Source organism: Neospora caninum, chromosome IV, assembly GCF_000208865.1.
Source record: "Neospora caninum Liverpool complete genome, chromosome IV".
NCBI classification, from domain to species: Eukaryota; Apicomplexa; class Conoidasida; order Eucoccidiorida; family Sarcocystidae; genus Neospora; species Neospora caninum.
This window is the reverse complement of record NC_018389.1, coordinates 1,115,412-1,134,370: the sequence shown is the minus strand read 5'-3', so window position 1 is coordinate 1,134,370 and position 18,959 is coordinate 1,115,412. Positions and strand designations below refer to the sequence as shown.

Here is an 18,959-nt window from a genome sequence, read left to right as displayed (position 1 = left end):
GTGCGCGGGTTCCGGACCGTTCTGGACTCCCGTAGCACTCACACGGTAAGAGGCGCACACTACGGCCTCGACTCCATTTCGGCTTTCGGATCAGTTCCGGGTGCCTTCGGGAACTGAGACGGTAGTTCTACCGTCGTACCGTTTTTATGGCGCATATTCGTACAGACACTACTCGGTTCTATCGATCAAATACAACCTCTCTGTTTCCCCGGGAGGGCTCCGGAACTCGACCACCAGGATAAGTCACCCTCACTGGTGGGCGTTCGCTGCGATTACCGTCCTTCGGGACATCCACCGAAAAAACTTATTACCATTTTGGTTAACAGGGAACGGCGCCTGCGTGGAAAGAAGCAGTGCGCCCTCATGTGCTGTCTGAGTGGAGAGGAGATACAGTACACTTTATTTGCGCCGGAAGTATATATTAGTCAGAGCGGCTACGTGCTGAGGCATGGGTCAACACCCGGGGAAGGGGCGTGGACTTCTAACTCTCCTGTTGACTCCGATGTGGCATGCGTCTTTTGCTGATCCTGTGTACCACGCACGTGACTTCGATATTAAGAATCTACCCGGACTTCGCTGATGCCTGGCGAGCCCCTGAGGCCAAAAGGGCCATTTTCCAGTGTGACAGTATTACGGGGACTCTCACCAACCGAAACTACTTCACGCAAAACATGATGAAACCATTCTGGATCTGTCAAGGACACAGGCATCTCAGTCCGCACATGCTCTTGTTCACAACTACACGGCCGTTACCACGGTATCCTCAACGAACCCCCCCTTCGTGCCTCACCACAAAACAGTGTCACAGCTTGCTAGTACCCATTACTGTAACCGAAACACCACTTGGGTCAACGACACGGCACGCGCCGTATGCTCAGGCACAACCACGCCCCGGGACATCCATATTGTTTTTTATGCGAACGTGAGAGCATCTGCATTTAACAGCCAAACTCAGCTGCATGCGTGGGGGTCTGTTAATCCAGAACGTTTCTCCGCGGCCCGAAATAAGTATACATCACCGACATAGCAGATCGCCGTGAAATGTCGGATTGCCCAGCAGTAAAATTCCAAGTCCCTGCGAAAGCATGACCATGGTTTACATAAATTACATGGAGGCGTATCCTGCGTGTCACCCAGCGCAACACCGTACATCCCAGACAGGCTCGCCACCGTCAGCCAGCGTCGGACTCCGCAGTTACGGACCGCAAGTCTGACAGCACACCGACCAAGCTCCCCTGACAACATGTACATTGCTTGGGCGTATTCACCTCGACCTGCGACGCCGCCGATGACAGCAGACATAGGAAGTCCTTTCGCCATAGGGTCTGAAAGGCTCAAAAAAAGCTGCTTACACACTAAACGCTACCGCAACGCACGGCCGCGTTTCCTCAAAACTTACGCTGGGAAGATGGCCACCAGACGGTTGCCTCGCGCGAGGCTAAGAATCGAAGCCACACACATACACTGCCACCGGGCTGATTTCCTGAACAACAGTATGAAATATCGTCCGCGGCAACGCTCAGGGAACCGGCTGAAGAAAATTGCCGTCCTGCCGCCGGAAGCCCTGATCCGACCTGGGGGGTTGAACCACAGATTCGCAGACGCTGCATCAGTTCCCATTGCTTCATTCGTTTACGATAGCCAGACTCCCGGAGACCTGCCAATCCGGTAACTCCTTCCCGCGGAACAGTGGCGACTTGGATTTCTGAGCAAGAATCCCTCTCTTGTTTCGGCCACAGACGTTTGCCGCCGAAACAAAAAGGCAGTCAGTTGACAAACCCTCACGCAAAATCCGCGTCAACTCCAAACACCCGACGGCTGCAGTTCTTTTCCAGGTTCCCAACCCACCAGCGAACCTGTGCTTTACGCCGCCGCGTCCGCTACGGACGGGGAAACGACCTCTTGATTTCCGCGGGAGCAGTCAAAGCGGTTGCAATAGTACGTCATGACCGACGCCAGCAAAGCGAGCTGCTCCGACTCGGACAGCGACGCGGGCAGACGGAGCTCGGCAAGACAGCCACCAAGTAGCACTGTGAGAGGTTCCAGTTGCCTCACGTCGCCTGTCCGTGCAGCAGCCGCAAGGTCGTCAAGTGCTCCGGAACACCACGCTGTGAACTGCAAATCGCCATGTCGACTGGAGAAAGATCCCTTTTCCCCGGCGCGCCCGTCCTTTGCCGCAGAACCCGTAAGCAATACAAGCGACGCCGAAGCGCACTGAATTGTTTGACACTGTCCTTTACTAGCTAGAGGGAGACTGAATTCCTTGAGATTCTGTAGAACCTCTAGAACGCGAGCCCGATGTACCAAGACCGTACTTTGGCCACTAGCGTCTTTGGTGAGCCTTTCAGAAGTCGTCGGCGTCAGCCCCCCCCCACCCGGATACGCACTGGAACGTCCCTCTCGAGCACCAGGCGCAGCCGCTTCTCCCAGCCCCGCAGATTCCGCGTTAGCACTGGGATCCATCTTATCAGACGCGGAATCAACAACAAATCCCACTTCGCGGCAAGTTCCCGTGGCGTCGGTAGTAGGCCTTTCTGGCGCTGCGGCACTCGCTGCTCGCAATCCGTTCCCCGTACACTCGATCTCGTTACATAATTGCGGGTTTATGCTTGTGCTGATATCCCCGCCACTGCCGCTGTCGTCCGCGTCCGGAGATTCCCGAGTCACCGTCCCTGCTGGGTTGCCCTGGGTGGGTTCTTGTTCTGCCTTGTCCCTCCCAGCACTTGCAGCTGTGGCTGCAGAAACAACGCGTCGCAGGAGGGCTTCCGCGGATCGCACGGGAATTTGAGCAGGACACCAGGGGCTGCTTTCTGGTCCTGCGCCAAGAGCCAGCTTGCTTCTCTCATCAGCCGACGTAGTTGTGGACGCACCTGCCAAGGAATCGGCACCTGCGTGCGCAGACGGGAACTCGGTTTCTTTCTCGGGGACGCTCAGACCTCCTTCAGCTCTGCCCTTGAGGCCTTCACATTTCGGTTCCTTGACGACTTCGTCTGAGCACTTGTCATCGAGGCACGCGTCTCCGACAACCGGGACCAATGTGGGAGTCTCCAGCCGCGTTCCCTCGCACGCTTCTTCGTCGAACGCGTCATCCCGAGTTCGACGGAAATCCATCGACGCCCGGTTCCTAAGGTTTTGCCCGAAAGGCAAAAAGTCCCCGTCTGGGTTTCCGCTCAGAGGCGCTCTTTCCAACAAAGCCACAGCCCTGTGCAGATCCTCTGGAGTCGCCAGCACTGTGTCGTCGCCAGCTAGATCGCTCAGCGATGACGGATTCACAGGAGAACGATGAGCCAGCAGCGTGGCTACCCGCGAGTTCTCTCTGAGACAGTGAAGGACTCCGTTGACGGATGGTTTTTCTCCCTCCGGCGAAAGAGAATTATAGCCGGGCAGAGAGCAGCACGCAGCAGCCGTTTGGTTCAGCAGCTGACTCAGATCTCCATCGCCATTCGCCACCTGCGGCGAAGAATGAGCACACCTACACGGTGGCTCTGCAACGTCTCGAACGCTGACCCTGCGTGCGCCGAATGGTGAGCTGCAACTCTTAAGGATGGAAGAAAGGTCTGCTTTTGACAGTGCATTCTGTTCTTCACGGGGCCCGTCTGAAGAGTCTGGTCGTCCATACATGCATGCGTGTGCATGGCAAGGCCGTTTCGACACTTTTGCTTGGCTTTCCTCGAGGCTGCGGCTCTGTGACTCTTTCATGGACAAGACTCGTCGAAGCACTGCAGTCAACGGCTCGCCGTCGTCTTCGTGGTCTTCCGAATGCAGCGTCCTCTCTCGCGTTCCGCCGGGCATCCTCCCGACAGACCTTTTCCCACAGGTAAGTTCCTCCTCCGCACCAAGTTGGTTACTGCGGGACGCCTGCAACGACGACTGTGAGCAGCTTCCCACAGGTTCCTGATGCAGCGGCGAGGCTCCAAGGCCTGCTGCAGGTGAGGCACCGTGAGACCGCGACGAGGGAGAGACGCCGGAGGCGTGTGGCGCACCTGGCCGGACTCCTCGGGAAGAACGCATGAGAGCTGGAAGCAGTGGCGAAGCGTGTAAAGACGGGCTGGCCTCGCTACCTGTTTGAGAGTTCATCGATGACAGCGGACTCTGTGAGTAGGCAGGCGGCGCATGTTTTATCCGCTCGGCAATGGCCTTCGCCCGGGCGCGTGCCATGCCGAACTTCATTACACTCCAGCTGCGGCTCCTCTTCTTCCCGTGCACCTTCCAGCTACACCGCCAAGACAGATTGCCCCGTCGGGTGTCAAAGTAGACGCCCCGGAAAGGCGGGAACTTTCGCGCTTCGCGCACAAGCTGGACTCTCGTCTCTTCTCCGGGGTCGTTGACGGGGCCGTTGACTTCTTCTGCGTCTTCCTCGTCCTCTTCCTCGGAGTCCCATCGTTGCCGCTTCGCACCACGGAGATGCGCATCCGCAGCGCCACTGTCATCGCTTTCCCCCACTGCATCCGCTTCGCCGGAATCGGAAAAGAAAGAGCCCTCCACAGGCGACGATCGTTGTCGCCGGCGACTCGCGCTGGAAATGCTGGTTACCGTTTCCGAAGACTCGAGGCCCACAGCCCTTTTCGGCTTCACCGCCTCCTCGTGTCTGCCGGCACGTGACATCCACGAAGCTGCGCCGACGCCACTCGCCGAATGGCATTCCGCAGCGCGGGAGCTCGACCGAAGATGCGGCGTTCTCTCGGGGCGCCACCACGGGTGGTCTTCCTCTTGAAGCTGTTGAAGAGCGAGTTGCTGCGCGAACCGACTGCGCAGGATCGAGCTCAGATGGTCAGCGTGAGAGGGACTCGTGCCGTTCGGCGCCTTCAACGAGGCTTCGTTAGCGGCCAGCGAATCCCTCGGGCTCCGACCATGGTCCATTCCACCGACACTAACGGGTCGCCGGAGGATACAATCCGTTTGAGGGAAACGATCAGGCCCTCGCCATCCGCGGACGCTGTCGCCGAGGCCAACCAGGACTGCCTCCGAACCGGCGCTGGCGAGAGCGCGAAGCGAGGACGGATTACTCGGACGGCGACCGTTTCCGGCATCTCGGTCACCACTGTCCCCAGCAAACGACGCGTCGTCCCCCTGCCTCTCGTGCAACGAAAGAACATTCACGGGCATTTCGCGGCTCGACTCGTTACACCTGCTGCCGACCGACTCAGGGGCTGTTTTTTGGCTGTGCCGCGCAAAGTATCCGGTGTCGCCGCCAATGATCGAATCGCCGAAAATTCCGTCAACAGATTTCTCAGCGGCGGCAGAGAAGCGTTCCTTGTCTTTTGGATCATCCGATTCTCCAGACACGGATACAACTCTTTGCAGGAGGTCCTCCGGTTCAAATCCAACACTCGAAAACGAGCGGAAGTCGCGGTTGAGCACATCACTCTGGTGCCACACCGTGCTTCTTGAGGAAAGACGGGAAATCGGTGAAATGTCTTTTATGCCTGGACCTCCTCGTTTGTCGCTGAGACGGAGTTTCTCTTCAGGACACTTCAACGACGTTGTCATCTCTCTGACGCTGTCGGAACACTCGTGATGCTCCGGAAGCATACTCGAGCCGAGCGGGGCTGCAGCCAATGGGGACAAGCGATCTGCCACCGCCTTCAGTATGTCTGCTGCATGAACTGTACTGCTTCCCTCCGAGTCCGGAGAGCAAGACACATGCTCACATACCGTCTGTTTGGTTGACATTGAAGCTTCCTGCGCCTCCTCTGATCCGCCTGAGCCTGCAGCAGTCGGGCGCGGAGGCATCCTTCTTCCGCTCCTCTTGACTTCGGCCCGCCGCGCGCCCGGGCCGAGTTTGCTGTCAGTTTTCGTCGCACCGTGCTCTCCTTGGAACAGTTCCTTAGTGAAACGCGAACTAACCAGGTCAGAAGGTTCGCGAGTTGAGCTCTTGTGTCCATGTGCACGTTCCGCTTCGCGGCCGTTCCGTTGCGGGGGTGTAGTAGACGGGGTAGGCGATGAGACAGTCGTGCACAGAGAGCCGCCGAATCCGCTCCGGCCAGTGCTTTTCGGTTGAATAACCCTCAATCGAGAGTCATCCGCCATGGGACGTCAGAAGGAAACCACGTTTTTGTATTTTTTTCTCCCAGAGGGGTGATATCGATGCCAGCTGGTGCCAACATATACTGGTGATGCCTAGACGGGAAGAGCCTCTGCGGCGGCGCGAACTTTCTGGTGTGCCGCAGCACTGGATGACCGGGCTGTTCGCTTCATCTCCAGACGGGAGAAGAACGAACCCTCCCGGGGGTACAAAAGCTGAACGTTCGGGATTCACCCTGCTGTGAGGGAAAGAATCCCTTTCTTTTTCCTGTTTTACAGAAGCAAACAAAACAGATGCAGACGCCAGAAAACGTACCCGACTCAGGGGTTCCAGCCTTGTGATCGGCCAAACCTCCTCTCCAGAGCCGGGGCCCGCTGCAACTCCGCCGCCAGGGAAGCAAGTTGAACAGGTTCGCCACTCCAATCGGACGGTGGCGCCGAAATCGAGGCGGCTGGGGAGTTGAGACAGGTGAGACAGGAGCTTTCAGGTTCCACTTCCACAGGAAGGGAACGTGAAACCAGACCACCGGAATAACTATGGAAAGCAGCTGAAGCATAGCTCTGCCGCGGTATTCTCTCGAGAAAGGAAGCCTAGAAACCCTCCTGGCAGCGTCGCGGATGCGGCGCGCAGAGTCTCTCTCCGCACCGCCAGGGTTCTCTGCCTACGGACCACGGTGAATCCGCACTGCTGGGAGTGGAGAGAGAGGGGGGGGGGGGGTCCGGCGCCCGATTCGTTTGCGGAACTCGGAGAAGCGCAAGGCCGCAGATTCGTTACTCAACAGTCCCTGAATATCGCACTGACGGCGCCAGCACAAGGCCCAGGAAGACACGTCAACGGCAGCTACTACTTTTGTATACTGAATGAAAATGCAAATCTCGCTTCGGAAAGAAATGCAACATGTGCTGTCTTTGACAATTACCGTGGAGAACGACGCGCGCGCCGCCCCACTCGGATCGACCAATAGACAACGTGCGCGGCGACACGCGGCCTCGGACACGTCTCGCGCACGGACCCCACAGGACGGTGTAGGCGTCTCTGGGCGGAATTGTCCTCACGCTTCTGAGGAGAAAGCTTTCACCCGTGTGTTTCAAGCAGCCACACACGTAAATTGGACGGTGAAAAACTAGGAAGGGATCGCAAGAAAGACGCTTGATGTCCAAGTGCTGGTCTCTGTGTGCAGCAGGATATGTCTCAGTGAACGGCTGGGCCGCCGCTCGACTGCGAAACGGCTACCCCGCATGCGGTTGAACACAGCGCACCCACCGCTGCTGGTGAGCTAAAAAGTGCGTCCCGCGAATCCCGCGAGTGGCGCTTAAAACACCATAAGGCAGGGACTGAGTCTGAAGCCCTCTTGAAACGAATTCGACGTCCAAGGGAACGAGTGTCAATCTTTTAAAGACACACAAGCCAGTTACAGGAGAAAAGAGTGAATGGCCTGATGCCCAGAAGGCCAATACCAAAATTTCCACTCGGGTCCGCGCGGCTTCTACCAATACGGGCCATGCACGCACGGATTCGGTGTGGACACAGCTCCGAGTCCGCGGAGGAGCGCACGAACTCCGTTGATGTGCAGAGGCGCACTTTCCTCCTTTGCTCTTAGGTTAAGCCAGAAGCAGCCAAAGTATTGATTTTGCCTTTGGGTGACAGGTCAACCCTCCCATAAGAAGGCAGATTTGCGGAAACCCGAGATGCAGCAGCCGTAGTCTGCACGAGAGAACGATGAGCGCTGCACACAGCAAGGGGGTGAGAGAGGCGATGCCCGAGTTTCGACAGTGCGTCTCGCGTAACAAACCAAAGGAACAGCGGAATGTTCACAAGATTTGTCTACAGATACATGCAACACACCTTCGAAATCAACTTTCGCGTGTCACTGAGTGTAAACATCACCTCGCTCCCGGTTGCAACGACCTCCGCCGAACCACTCGGGTTGTGGATGGTTACCCCTTAAAAGTGCTTTCGACTGAAAAAACGTCTTTGGGCAAGATGTTCCTTCACTGTTAATCCTAGCACCAGCTTCGGAAGCCTGACACCCTCCGTGCTAAGCGTGAAATTGGTGGTGGACGACACACTCGAAACTGTTCCATGCGTACCGATACAATATGGCCTTATCAAGTGCATAAAGAGCAGACGCAGGACTAATGCTCCTCAGTGTCTTCAGTTGTTGTTCTATCTGGAAATGTGGAGCACGTTTGCAATTTGATGGTAGGGCCGAATGCGCTGCCGGGCATACCACCGGCCGTTCAGTACGCTGCGCGCGAAAGTATCACGAACGCAGAGTCAGGAAAAGACCACAGTGGCACATCCATGTCTTTGCTCTCCCAGCCCCGTTACCACGCCCACTCGAGGGCCGCTCAGAGGAGAGCAACGCACCGAGATTTCCTAAGCAAGGTCGGTAGATCGGCAGAAAAAACATGTGCCTCGCACGCCTCGAGTTCCGCACGTCAGTAAAAGTGCTGCCTTTACCTACACCCGTCGCATTGCTATGATCTAGTAGTGTTACTTGCGTGGTGCACGATTTTGTCCACGGTAAGAAAAAGTGTGAAACAGGATGTATGTTTCCCCTTCAGTGGATGTGATATCTTATCGCCGTCAGCGACAGTTCCACAAGCCTAGATCTCTTTCACGTATGTACCTATCCACGGAATCTTTCGGCTACCAAACAGCGAAAGATTAGCGTTCAGAAGTCGGAACGAAACCACTTAGTGCGGTGTCCACTCAAGGTTCATCGCGCTGGTAGCTGCCCCTGTCATCAGGAACAGCGGCCAGGAGGCATTGACACTATATGGTCCTTTGTGCGTTCCAGCCTGAAACGGCCAAAGACAACGGTAAGGAACGAAAAAGCGCACCGCCGCGAAACTGTTACACATCGACCAGCCTGCTACACTGGACTGTTCTCAACGAGCAATACAGAATAAAACCGCTTCTGTATAGCTTTGGAGCGAAGGTGTTCACTCGTTTCCTGGAGAGACTGAAGTCACGTCCTCGGTGGAGACTTTTCTTGCCTTCCTGGCTGCTGCGCACTCCTTGACATCCGTCTCCAGAGCGGGCAGGAAAGTCGGCACCTGCTCGTCCAGCATATTTTTCTCCGCCTGCAACACAAAAATTCGTTTTCAGTCGAAATGCGCCGGGGAAATGGGGAGAGATCAATTCACGAGTTGTCTGGTAAAGAGCCTGTGGTTCGTATCCGTGGCGAGAAAAGGGCTACACGCAATATTTCGTTAGGCCAGAGCATCCGGGAAACAACCCCTTGGAGCTGCCATCCTCACCGGGTGTTTGTTGGTGAACTTCAGCAGCCACTTAGCAAGCAGAAGCTCCGTCTTCATGAATTTTTCTTCAATCGAAATTAATGTGCCAAGCTCCTTCGTGTACTTCCATAGGCACCGCCAATGGTGGTTGCTCATCAAAAAGCGCCCGTTGCCTACGATCCTGTGAGGACCAGGAACAAGAGAGACGCACCACGTGCTCTAGTTCCATTAGACACAACTGCTGTTCGGAGAAGGCGACACTGTCCGTGAGCTCCCTCCCTTGAGTAGCTACCCCTGTTGAATCGAAGCAGCAACATCTCCGAAATTTTCCACTGTCGCACGTCCAGCAGTTTGGCCTTCAAAAAACATTACACTGCGTTGACGAAGGCCGGACTACCCGCTGCCATACAAGAGAAATTGCTCCCAGTAGAGCGAAAAACTGGTGAGTTGAATCCAGCCAGAGCCCATCAAGCAAAATGAAGGCTTCGAGTTGAACTGCAACCGCAGCAGCTGCTGAGGCGGCAGCAGCTTCCTGCACTCCCTTACCACAGGTTTGTACGTCCTCTCGTCAGGGCGACGTTGATACGCCTTTCGTCAGCCAAAAAACCTATTGACGTGTCTAATTTTGTTGCAGCAGTCGTCGGGCTCGTATATTGTGCGCGAACCGCAGAGAAGATAATCAGATCCTTCTCTTGTCCCTACAGAGAGAAGAAAGCACGATCCCGCACGCTGGGCAGACAGCCATGCATCTCGAGTCCTGCGCCGCCATACGTCAATTTACACAGCGTTTTCATTAAGCGCCGGCACGCCCTACACTTCATATTCTTTTTACAGGTCACCTCTGGGAAGACACGCCACCTCAAGCGGGCACCTGTGCTGTTCGCTGCGTCGTTCTCGAACAGTAGAGGGTCCGAAAAAAATAGATCCGCGGCCAAAACATAGACGGTCACACCCTTGGGAACGAAAAGATTTCCCCCTGCAGTGGACTGCACAGAAACTGCGTGTCCCTGCCGACAGTTCCAGCAGCCGTGGGGACGCTTCCTTCCGCAAACAACCTTGCCACTGAACAAAGCTAGTGCGACCGCAGGTAGCCCTATTGCCTCAGTTCCTAACCTGGAATCCATCAACTGTATTGACATCGATCGGGCAGGGTTTATTGTCGGTTATCCTTAGCTGTGCCTTGATGCGCTGTCGGAGCAACGACACCTGCTGCGCATACGGACTGATCACCGCTACCTTTCCTTCCCAGTCCGTCTGGCCTAGCGCAACGAACTGCACGGAAGCCCACACACACACACACAGCACGCACCTCTTCGCGTGCTCTCTGGGGGAAACAGAAACCTCTTCTGAAGTCTGCCACTCTTAACAGTTCGAGTCTCCCAGGTCACGGACGGTGGAAATACGAATCATCGCAACATACGGCGACAGCGAAGACGTACTTGACCGCCTTTGGTGCAGCAGGCTAGCCTTGACTTACGATGCGTTTCAGCAGGTCGACCAGCTGACAGACGAAGTTCGCCTCATCCACGTTGACAAGAGAGGTGTTCTCCTCCTGCACAAGAGCACCGACAGGGAGGCACACAGAGACCGCGTGTGCAAGGGGGTGACCACGCGTTTTGTAACAGAAGGTCGTTTGATGGCGTACAGCCAGATCCACCGACGTTCTGCTTATATGGAGAGTCCGGCAACGTGCTGAATAAGACCCGCGACACACAACGCGTGTCTGAACTGGCCACCAGGAACAGTGGTGTAGCTTCCGGGTTTTATACAGGCCTCCACTGGCGGAGCATTTCAGCTGAAACTTTGGAACATCCCTTTGGCTCGCTTACCGTGTGACTCGTGTTAATGGCGAAGAACACCAGGGGCTTGAAAATCGGAATCGAATACCACGGGATTGGCGGGCGAACAAGACCGACAATGTTTTCCGCATCTTGAAGCTGGTTTTGGTAGAAGGTGCTACTCGCAAATTTGCTGATGCATGGATGCATGCGGTACTGCACACTGAGCATGTTGACTTTATGCCCAGCCGCCTCAAGGCGTTGGAAGAGCGACTGATCATACCGCTGCAAAAAAGGCAGACAGCAGAGCCGGAGCGGAGACGTTTCGGCAGAGCGCGTGGCATCTGCCAAGCCACCATCTCCTGAACGTGCCGTCCCCTGCTGCGGCGTCTACGTCAGACACACTCCCCACCTTCCCAATGGAACAACGCTTGCAACGCCTTTGTGAGCTTTCAGCGCCTCTGAGGACGGTGTCGAATGATCGACGGCAGTTCGTTGGCCCCTCAGAAGCCACTGCGCACGTAGGCTCCGAATCCGAGGGGAACGCCTCGTCACTGAGGGACAGGATGCAGGAAGGTTTTTTCGAAGGAGTAAGCGACCGAATGGAGAGCTCACATGTTGAATGGCCACCCGCGAGAAAATCGTTGCAGGCAACTGCCGAGGATCACCAACAAGGATGAGCCGCCGGCAGCCGAGCCGCAACGGAATGAGTGTCGACATCTCCACTCCCTGTAAGAAGAAACCGAAAGCGAGCAATGAGTCAAAAAAATGCACAACGCAGCCGCGACTGCAGACGGATCCACCGCCCACGTCACCGATAGCACGCGCGGAATCGCCTTCGCGGCAACAAATGGAGGCGCGGCACGGGCGTACCGCTGATCACTTTCAGCAGAAGCGAGGCCTTCTGCAAATTGGCGAGACAATGGAAACAGCCGTTTCACAGTGGAACAGCGACCTCAGCAGTGTGGCCTTCTGCATGCACCGAGAGCCGCGAGGTAAATGCAGGCTGACAAGCATTAGCTTAGAACGGTTTTGGCGGACCCACGAGTGTACAGGATCATTTCATCTGGTACACCAGACCGCAGCAAGCACCGCTTTACTGAAACGCATACACAGTTCCTTTGACAAAACACACAACGAACGCGGCTGCAAAGTTCCGGAGCTCACTTGAGAAGCCTCGTCAATGACAACCGTGTCGAAGGCCTCCGTGGCGGCGGCGATGTCTCGGCAGCCACAGACTGAGAGCGTGGCGCATACGATGCGGCTTTCCTGAAGAATTTCGGCCTTGATTGCCTATGAATACGACGAAAAAGCAGACACACGGAGCAGCGGCAGTGTCGCTGACGGTGGGGTCTCACAACCAACTCTTTCAGCGAGGGGGGCCAGTTTAGGCTTGATAGTACTACCGTCCTGGGATGACACAAAAATGTAGACGCGAAAAACTTGTCTACCTATCTGTGTCGAACCCTCCAATACGCCTCTATGAGCGCGTTTCCCGCTGTCAGGATCCACCCGCCAAGATGATCGAGACTAACACCGCTTCCTCGCCACACAGAACGGGACAACATGTGTGGACGCGGAGTGCGCATCCAGTCTCCTGAGAACTTGTCCGGCACCCGTGTGTCTACACCGGCGGGTACCAAATTGTAAAAACGGAATAGCGCTATACGATTTAAAATGGGTATATCAGCCGTCTGCATTCCAGAGGAGTTCCGGAACGATCGGCTGCGTCGTCAACAAGCAAGTGCACTGTTTCGTCCGTAAAGAGGCCGGCACCTCTTTACGTATCCTAGTGCCCCACAGAAACGTTTGAGAGCAGAAATGGGCCGTGAAAACTGACCGCAAGTGCCGAGAAATGTGTGGCGCCTTTCGCCTTCATCAGCTGATTCGCCTTATACTCCAGACTGTAGTGAACCAAGTCTGGGTGGACGTTCGGACCGACGCGAACAACCTGCGCAGGACAGCAGGGACATGCGACAGACCCAACCCGCTTGCAGACACACTTGGTTGCGGTCACAAACGGAAAAAAGCTCCAACGCCTCCTGCGCAGTGCAAGCACCTGAATAGCGTTTCGCCAGGGAGCACCTAAGCTTGGGTAGCTCGCCCACGCCACCAGAGCGTTTCTCGAAGTTCAGCAGCGAGCGGATACACTTGCTTGCGTTCAGACTCCGCAGAAACGAAAAACAATTCACGGGAGCGCCTGCTGCAAATGGCTGCAGATGCACGCTGCCTAGGAATCGCTAACCCCCTCAGACATTTGGCCAGTCAGCTTCTGCTCCAGGACCATACCCCCCGCCCATTGCTGCACGGGATGATTGAACCAAGGCTTTGTGGTCAGTTCCCAAAGATAGCGTTGAGCTGCAGCACAGCTCGGACGCCCCAGGACCAGCGACGAGGAACCTTACTGAGGGAGTGTAGCGTTTGCCTTGTGAATCGAAAATGCCGCCTCCCTTGCTGGGCTCCGCCACGAGACGCTTCAAAATTTCATCGATGGCGGCATTCGAAGGCGCGCACACGAGCACGCGGCTGCAAAACGGAAATGGACGACGGACCATATCGGGTGAGCCGGCAAGTTTGGTCCGAACGGCAGTCTCACTGGCACGGGCGACTCACGGACACGCCACCCGGGAGAGAGGAAGCGAGACGAGGCCTGCGCGGAGCTCGCGCAAAGCCGGAATCCACACGAGAGCTTAGCACGCAGACATCAAACCATATATGCACAGGACGCTTTCTCGAAATGAAGATGGCGTGCAGTCAGCCACGGCCGAGCAAAGAGTCTGCAGCATCACAGAGCGCGAAAAGAAAGGAGTCTGCGGGTGGTTCCGCTTACTTGGGCAGCAGCGCATTTCTTCCTTTGTCAAGGAAAACCCGCTGGGAATCGCTGACTCCATTCGCCGTGGCTGAGGCACTCCAGTTGGCGTCGCTGCCTTCCAAGTCTTCAGTCATGCAGACGACCTCGTCCATCCATGGAACGTACTCCCCTGAAGCACAGAATGCCGAGAGAAGCGGCACGAATCCGTAAAGGCGAGAGAGAATTCGGTTTCCGCGGATTCCACAGCTGCTGGCACGAAGAGACATGCCAAAGGAAAAGAGTAAGCATTCACTCCTCGCGGGCTGCGAGCCCTTGCATCACCGTTTTCGAGGTGTCCGACATCGTCTTGCAAGTGCAAACGTGGGGCTACGGCGAAACTATGCTCCCCATCCTGGCACACACGAGTCTTGTTCGCGCCGGAGAGCCATACGAGCACCCCGCGCTGAATCGGACGTTGCCCCAGGACTCTGCACCAAAGCACGAATGGACTTGGTCCGGTCAGAAACGGACTCGCGAGACTCGCAGGAAACCGTCCCCTAAGTGTCCCTCTCCCGCTTCTACAGTGAACACGTCACAAGCAGCGTCGGGACCTACTGGCAGAGAGCCAGGGCTGAGCGCGTGCCAGGCACTTCTTGATTTCTAACTCTTCGGCCTCCCGTCGTTTTGCTCTTTCCTCTTCTGTTTCGTCAAGCTTTGCGCATTGCCCGCAATTTCCAAGGCTACCCCCGGCTGCGCTCGCCTCGACTTCGTCTGCTCCCGGGGCTTTGGCCGCCGTGTTCACCCCAACTGCGCTTCTGTCGTTGCTCTCCATCTGGGCATTCAAAACGACAGATATCACCGCCATAATGGTCGTCGTCTTCCCTGTCCCGGGAGGGCCTTGGATAAGCGTCACGCCTTGGATCTTCAAGCAGTCGTTCAAGGCATCCAGTTGGCTGGTGTTATACAGTTGGTGGAGGGACTCCCGCAGCTTCGAGGAGATAAACAGCTTCTGGCGAGTCGAAAGAGCCGATGCATCGTCGTTCGCCTGCACACCCCACGAGAAAAAACCACGAGACACACACCAGATGTAGGCACAGCTGCCGCGTCCGAAAAGGTGCGGGCACCCCCAGAGAACTCAGAAGTTCTACTGAGAAACCCCGGTGAAACGCGGCAGGCACGGGGAAAACGTCCGGCTTGCCACTTCGGAGACGCTCCCCTCCGTCTCTCCTTTCATTTTATCGCCGATTCACGCTCTGGGAATGCCCCACCTGTTCTGCGTTGTCTCGGTCCTTCGACGCCGCTGTCGACGGGAAGCCACCGACACCTTCATCTCCAGAGTGATCACCGTCGCCCGGCCGTGACTCAGAAGCGTCTTGTGCTGCCACATCTTCCAGCAGGGGATTCTGCAGCGGCGCGGTCAACGACCCGAGAGCTCCACGGCTCGGACACAGAATTTGTTTCTTGATAAGGAGATCGGGGACCGACATTAAACCCTGTGCGCAGGGGTGTACCACACGCGAAAGACGAACACCACGGCCGTTTCCACACACCGTTCCTCCACGAAAGCGAAACACAGCAGACGTCCATGCAGTGCGGATGAAACATACACAGACTGGCAGCCAAGCCGCCTCTTCCCTCCAAGTCGCGTCGAACGGCGCACGGATCTGTCCCACGACGAGTACGCAGCGAGGATATAAGTTTAGAGCAGAGCGACATGCACGGAACAGCTCAAGCGGTGCATAACGATTTACAGCTTTCCGCGTCCCGTTCGGGGCCTCGGGGGCGTCGCCATACGAGAGAGTGTACCGGGTGAGCTCCACGCTTCGATATGCTCCCCAGGAGACGAAAGCATAGCGTGGCACGACTTCCCAGAGTTGTTACAGGCGTAGCCACTGTGAATTCAATGCATTCGGTCGCCGAAAAGGGGGGGTGGCGCCTGCAAGTCCCCTCCATCCAGTTCAGGGAATCGCCGGCAGAGTTTTGTTCCTCGAGAGGGTGCAAGTCGACTCTATCACGAGGGTCCAGGCGTAGCTGTGTCAGTCCTTCAAAAGGCAAAGCCGCTGCACTGGATCGAACGCGATCGTACCTGGAACTCTCGATGGAGCGTAGTGAGACCCATAACTCTGCATACTCGCCACGGCGTTTGCGAATCATTGAGGGCCTCAGTCAACGCGAGAATTCTCTCGCGCCTGGCCTTCCGTCGCTGTTGCCTTCTCGCTCGTCGAAGCGCCTCGCGTGTCTTGCGTCGCTCGATTTCTGCATCCGCAACGTCGTCGTCGTCGCTGTTCGGGCCGTCCTTGTCCTGCTCCGACCCGCTCAAAGGCCTTCTTCGCCCGTTCCTGTGGCCTGTGCCTTCGTCCGGGGACTCACAAGAAGACCCGTCCGTCTCCTCGGGGTGAGACAGAAGCGGCATCAAAATCTTCACAACCAGGGTGCTCCGTAGCGACTGATGGACGACGCCGAGCATGTGAACCTTGTGAACCGTGCTGAGGTCATGGCTCGCGTCGCCTCGTTCCCTGCTGGCCTGTTCCAGCTGCAACTCGGTGTCCTCAGGCTTCATCGTCGACGTGTCCTCCGGGCCAAAGAGCTCCTGTACGGACACCCCGGCCTTCGTTTCCTCCTCCGCCCGCAGAGCCTGACTCCCCGACGACGGCGCGAGAGAAAGGCGCGGCGCTGTCGAGGCGCTGGACAGATCCGACTGGCGGTTCTGCTCCTCAGGAATGTAGAGTACAACGAGATCGTTGTGGCAGTAGTGACTGGAGTGAGGGCTGAGCATCTGCGCCCGTTCGAGCGTGAGGTAGATGAAGTCGCCTTGCGGCTCACCGCTAACCTGGGGAGAAGCGCGAAGCGAGACAGCCGAACGCACAGCCAAGGCCAACGATCATAAGCATGTGCGGAGAGACTCGGGGAACCCCTGTCTGCAATGCTCGAGAACACTCGATCCCAGCTGCGAGTGGCAGGTACCCCCCCCCCCCCCCCCGCCGTTGTTGCACTCTCTCTAGGAAAAGAGACTCCACCAGCGATGAAAACGATGCCAGTGCTTCGCCTGGCGGCAAGAGGACGGCGGTGGCAGCCGACGTGGATCCTGTCCCGAGACAACTACATCGTTAGTTTGGGCAAGCACGCATTTTCATCCCGCGACTCGCGACATACACGCAAACCGTTCTCTCTGGCCAGTCCGCCGACTAACCTGGATAAAGCGTTCAGCCTTGCTCATTTCCATCTTTTTCGCCCGGTGAATGGACTGCTTCGCTTCTTGAATGAAGAGAGGAAAGAATGTGTTGACGTAATCTTCTGCGGAGTTGAAGTACGTCGGTACAGTCCGTAACTTCGAGACTCCAAATTCGTCGTCGCTGTCTTCGTCTTCCGAGTCATCCTCTGACGCTCGAGAAAGACTTGGACCTGGTTGGTCACTTGCACTGCAATCGGGCGTCGACGCAGGGCCCTCTTCGCGCACACACGCAGAACCGACATCTCCCGAGGCTTCGCCCGTTTCGCCCTCCGCAGGTTCGTCTTGGACGTGCGGCTGGGATGTCGAGTGTCCGCCGCCGCGTTGTTCGGGTTCAAGGACCGATTCCTTTCCGGTTGTCTGCGAAGCGTCACCGGTTTTGGCAACTGAAGATCGGGAAGCGGGGGTGGGGGCAGCAGAGCTCGTCTCTTTTCTGCGGCACTTCTCGTCGTGAATGTCCCGGTAGAAGTCGAATGAAAGAATGATTTTGTCGAACGGCTCAACGCTGGGGGTGCGGCCGGCGCCTTCGACAACGCGGAGACGCTGCAAGTAATTTGCCTTACGCAACACCTTCCCGGATTTGCTATGGGGATACCGCGGGTGGCGACCAAGCGGCTGCGGTCTGTGGGGAAACGTCTTTTTTACCAAAGTCTTTTCAGACCCGGGTTCTGAAGACCCAAATTTGCTGCCTGCTGCAGCACCTGCTTTCTTGCCGTCGACATCGCGTGCAGCGGAAAGGAGTTCGGTACCCATCTTGGAGAGACAAAGGAGTTGTACGTACAGCAGAGGAAGGTTATCGAGCTACCCCCGCAGGCGTCTCCACAAAATTCCCGTGCTACATGATACGAAACGGCTGTGCGGCGGATGCTTTTTCTCGTCGAAGAATCTCTGCCTACTCTCGGGACGTCAAGACTGCCACAGGAAACGAGTGGGAGGCGGCATCTTTCTTCGAAACTCAGCCCCGGTCTCGGAATTTTCGCGCCCTCAACACAGTGTGACGAACAGTGCAGTTGTCGCGGCCCCAAACGTCGAGGAGGAACACGGGAAACGCGAGAGAAAAAACAGGCCGAGTCACTTGCGGTTCGTGCGGCCTTTCCGCCAAAGCCCCCACCCAGTAATGGACCTCTCAGTCGATGAATTTTGTACCTGGAACGGTGACAAGATCGGGTGACAAGCAGAGGAGGTGGGGTCGGCGCTGCAGGAACGCCATCCGAGACGGGATGAAGCAGTGCGGTCTTTCTTTCTACTCAAAGAAAAATCTCAAAAGACGAGTTGCAAAACCGGCGAGGAAGCCCCGGTAGACGCGGAAGCGGGCGACGGCCTGATGCACTTGTTTGCTCACGCAAAAGCACAAAGGAAAGAGGAGACGAGTCAGGAAAGGGCGTTAGCAGACGCAAAAGGAAAAGAGGACTCAAATGTGCCAATGAGGGCCTCAATGGGAAAAGAGAGAAAAGGAGCGGATGCATACAGCGTCACACCCCAAGGTCGTTCAATTTATTCAGCTTCGAGTTGAAACGAACATGCATGCGCTCTGCAATCCCGTTTCTGCACTGCCTATAACGTACCGGGAAATCACTCAAATCGGACTGTCTTCTTTGCAGCGAGAGGTGAAGTTTGTCTCTTGCGTGAACCGTAAAAATAAGGCAATGTACCTCAATCAGTGTGCCTTTTGCCTGCTCTTCAGCGAGGATACATTCGCGTGCATGCAGCCGCCAAGCATCGACACACATGGGACCTCGCCTTCGCCGTCCTTCCGCCTCGCAGTGAACACGCCCCTGCTCTCTTCCCCAATAAACTTGAAAAACGCTTTCTTTCATAGGCCGGGAAGTCGCGCTGGAGCTTCTACGTTTCTTGTGTGTCCTCTCTGGCTGCGTCCTGATGTGCGCGTTTC

The 18,959-nt window shown here is 56.4% G+C and overlaps 2 protein-coding genes across 2 annotated transcripts; both read right to left on the bottom strand.

Annotated features, from left to right (window-relative positions):
* Positions 1–1,863: 1,863 nt before the first annotated feature.
* Positions 1,864–6,030, bottom strand: NCLIV_010930 (uncharacterized protein; the record flags this gene model as incomplete). Its single annotated transcript, XM_003880609.1, has 1 exon — positions 1,864–6,030. One exon carries the CDS (start codon positions 6,028–6,030, stop codon positions 1,864–1,866), a length of 4,167 nt encoding a protein of 1,388 aa, XP_003880658.1.
* Positions 6,031–8,973: 2,943 nt separating this feature from the next.
* On the bottom strand, positions 8,974–17,821 carry NCLIV_010920 (hypothetical protein; the record flags this gene model as incomplete). The annotated part of the gene is made up of 15 exons (XM_003880608.1): positions 8,974–9,114; positions 9,292–9,451; positions 9,817–9,968; positions 10,384–10,542; positions 10,748–10,822; positions 11,100–11,333; positions 11,664–11,777; positions 12,216–12,341; positions 12,889–12,999; positions 13,454–13,574; positions 13,879–14,029; positions 14,455–14,884; positions 15,108–15,332; positions 15,926–16,669; positions 17,030–17,821. The coding sequence occupies 15 exons, from the start codon at positions 17,819–17,821 to the stop codon at positions 8,974–8,976; spliced, it is 3,735 nt and encodes a 1,244-aa protein (XP_003880657.1).
* Positions 17,822–18,959: the final 1,138 nt, after the last annotated feature.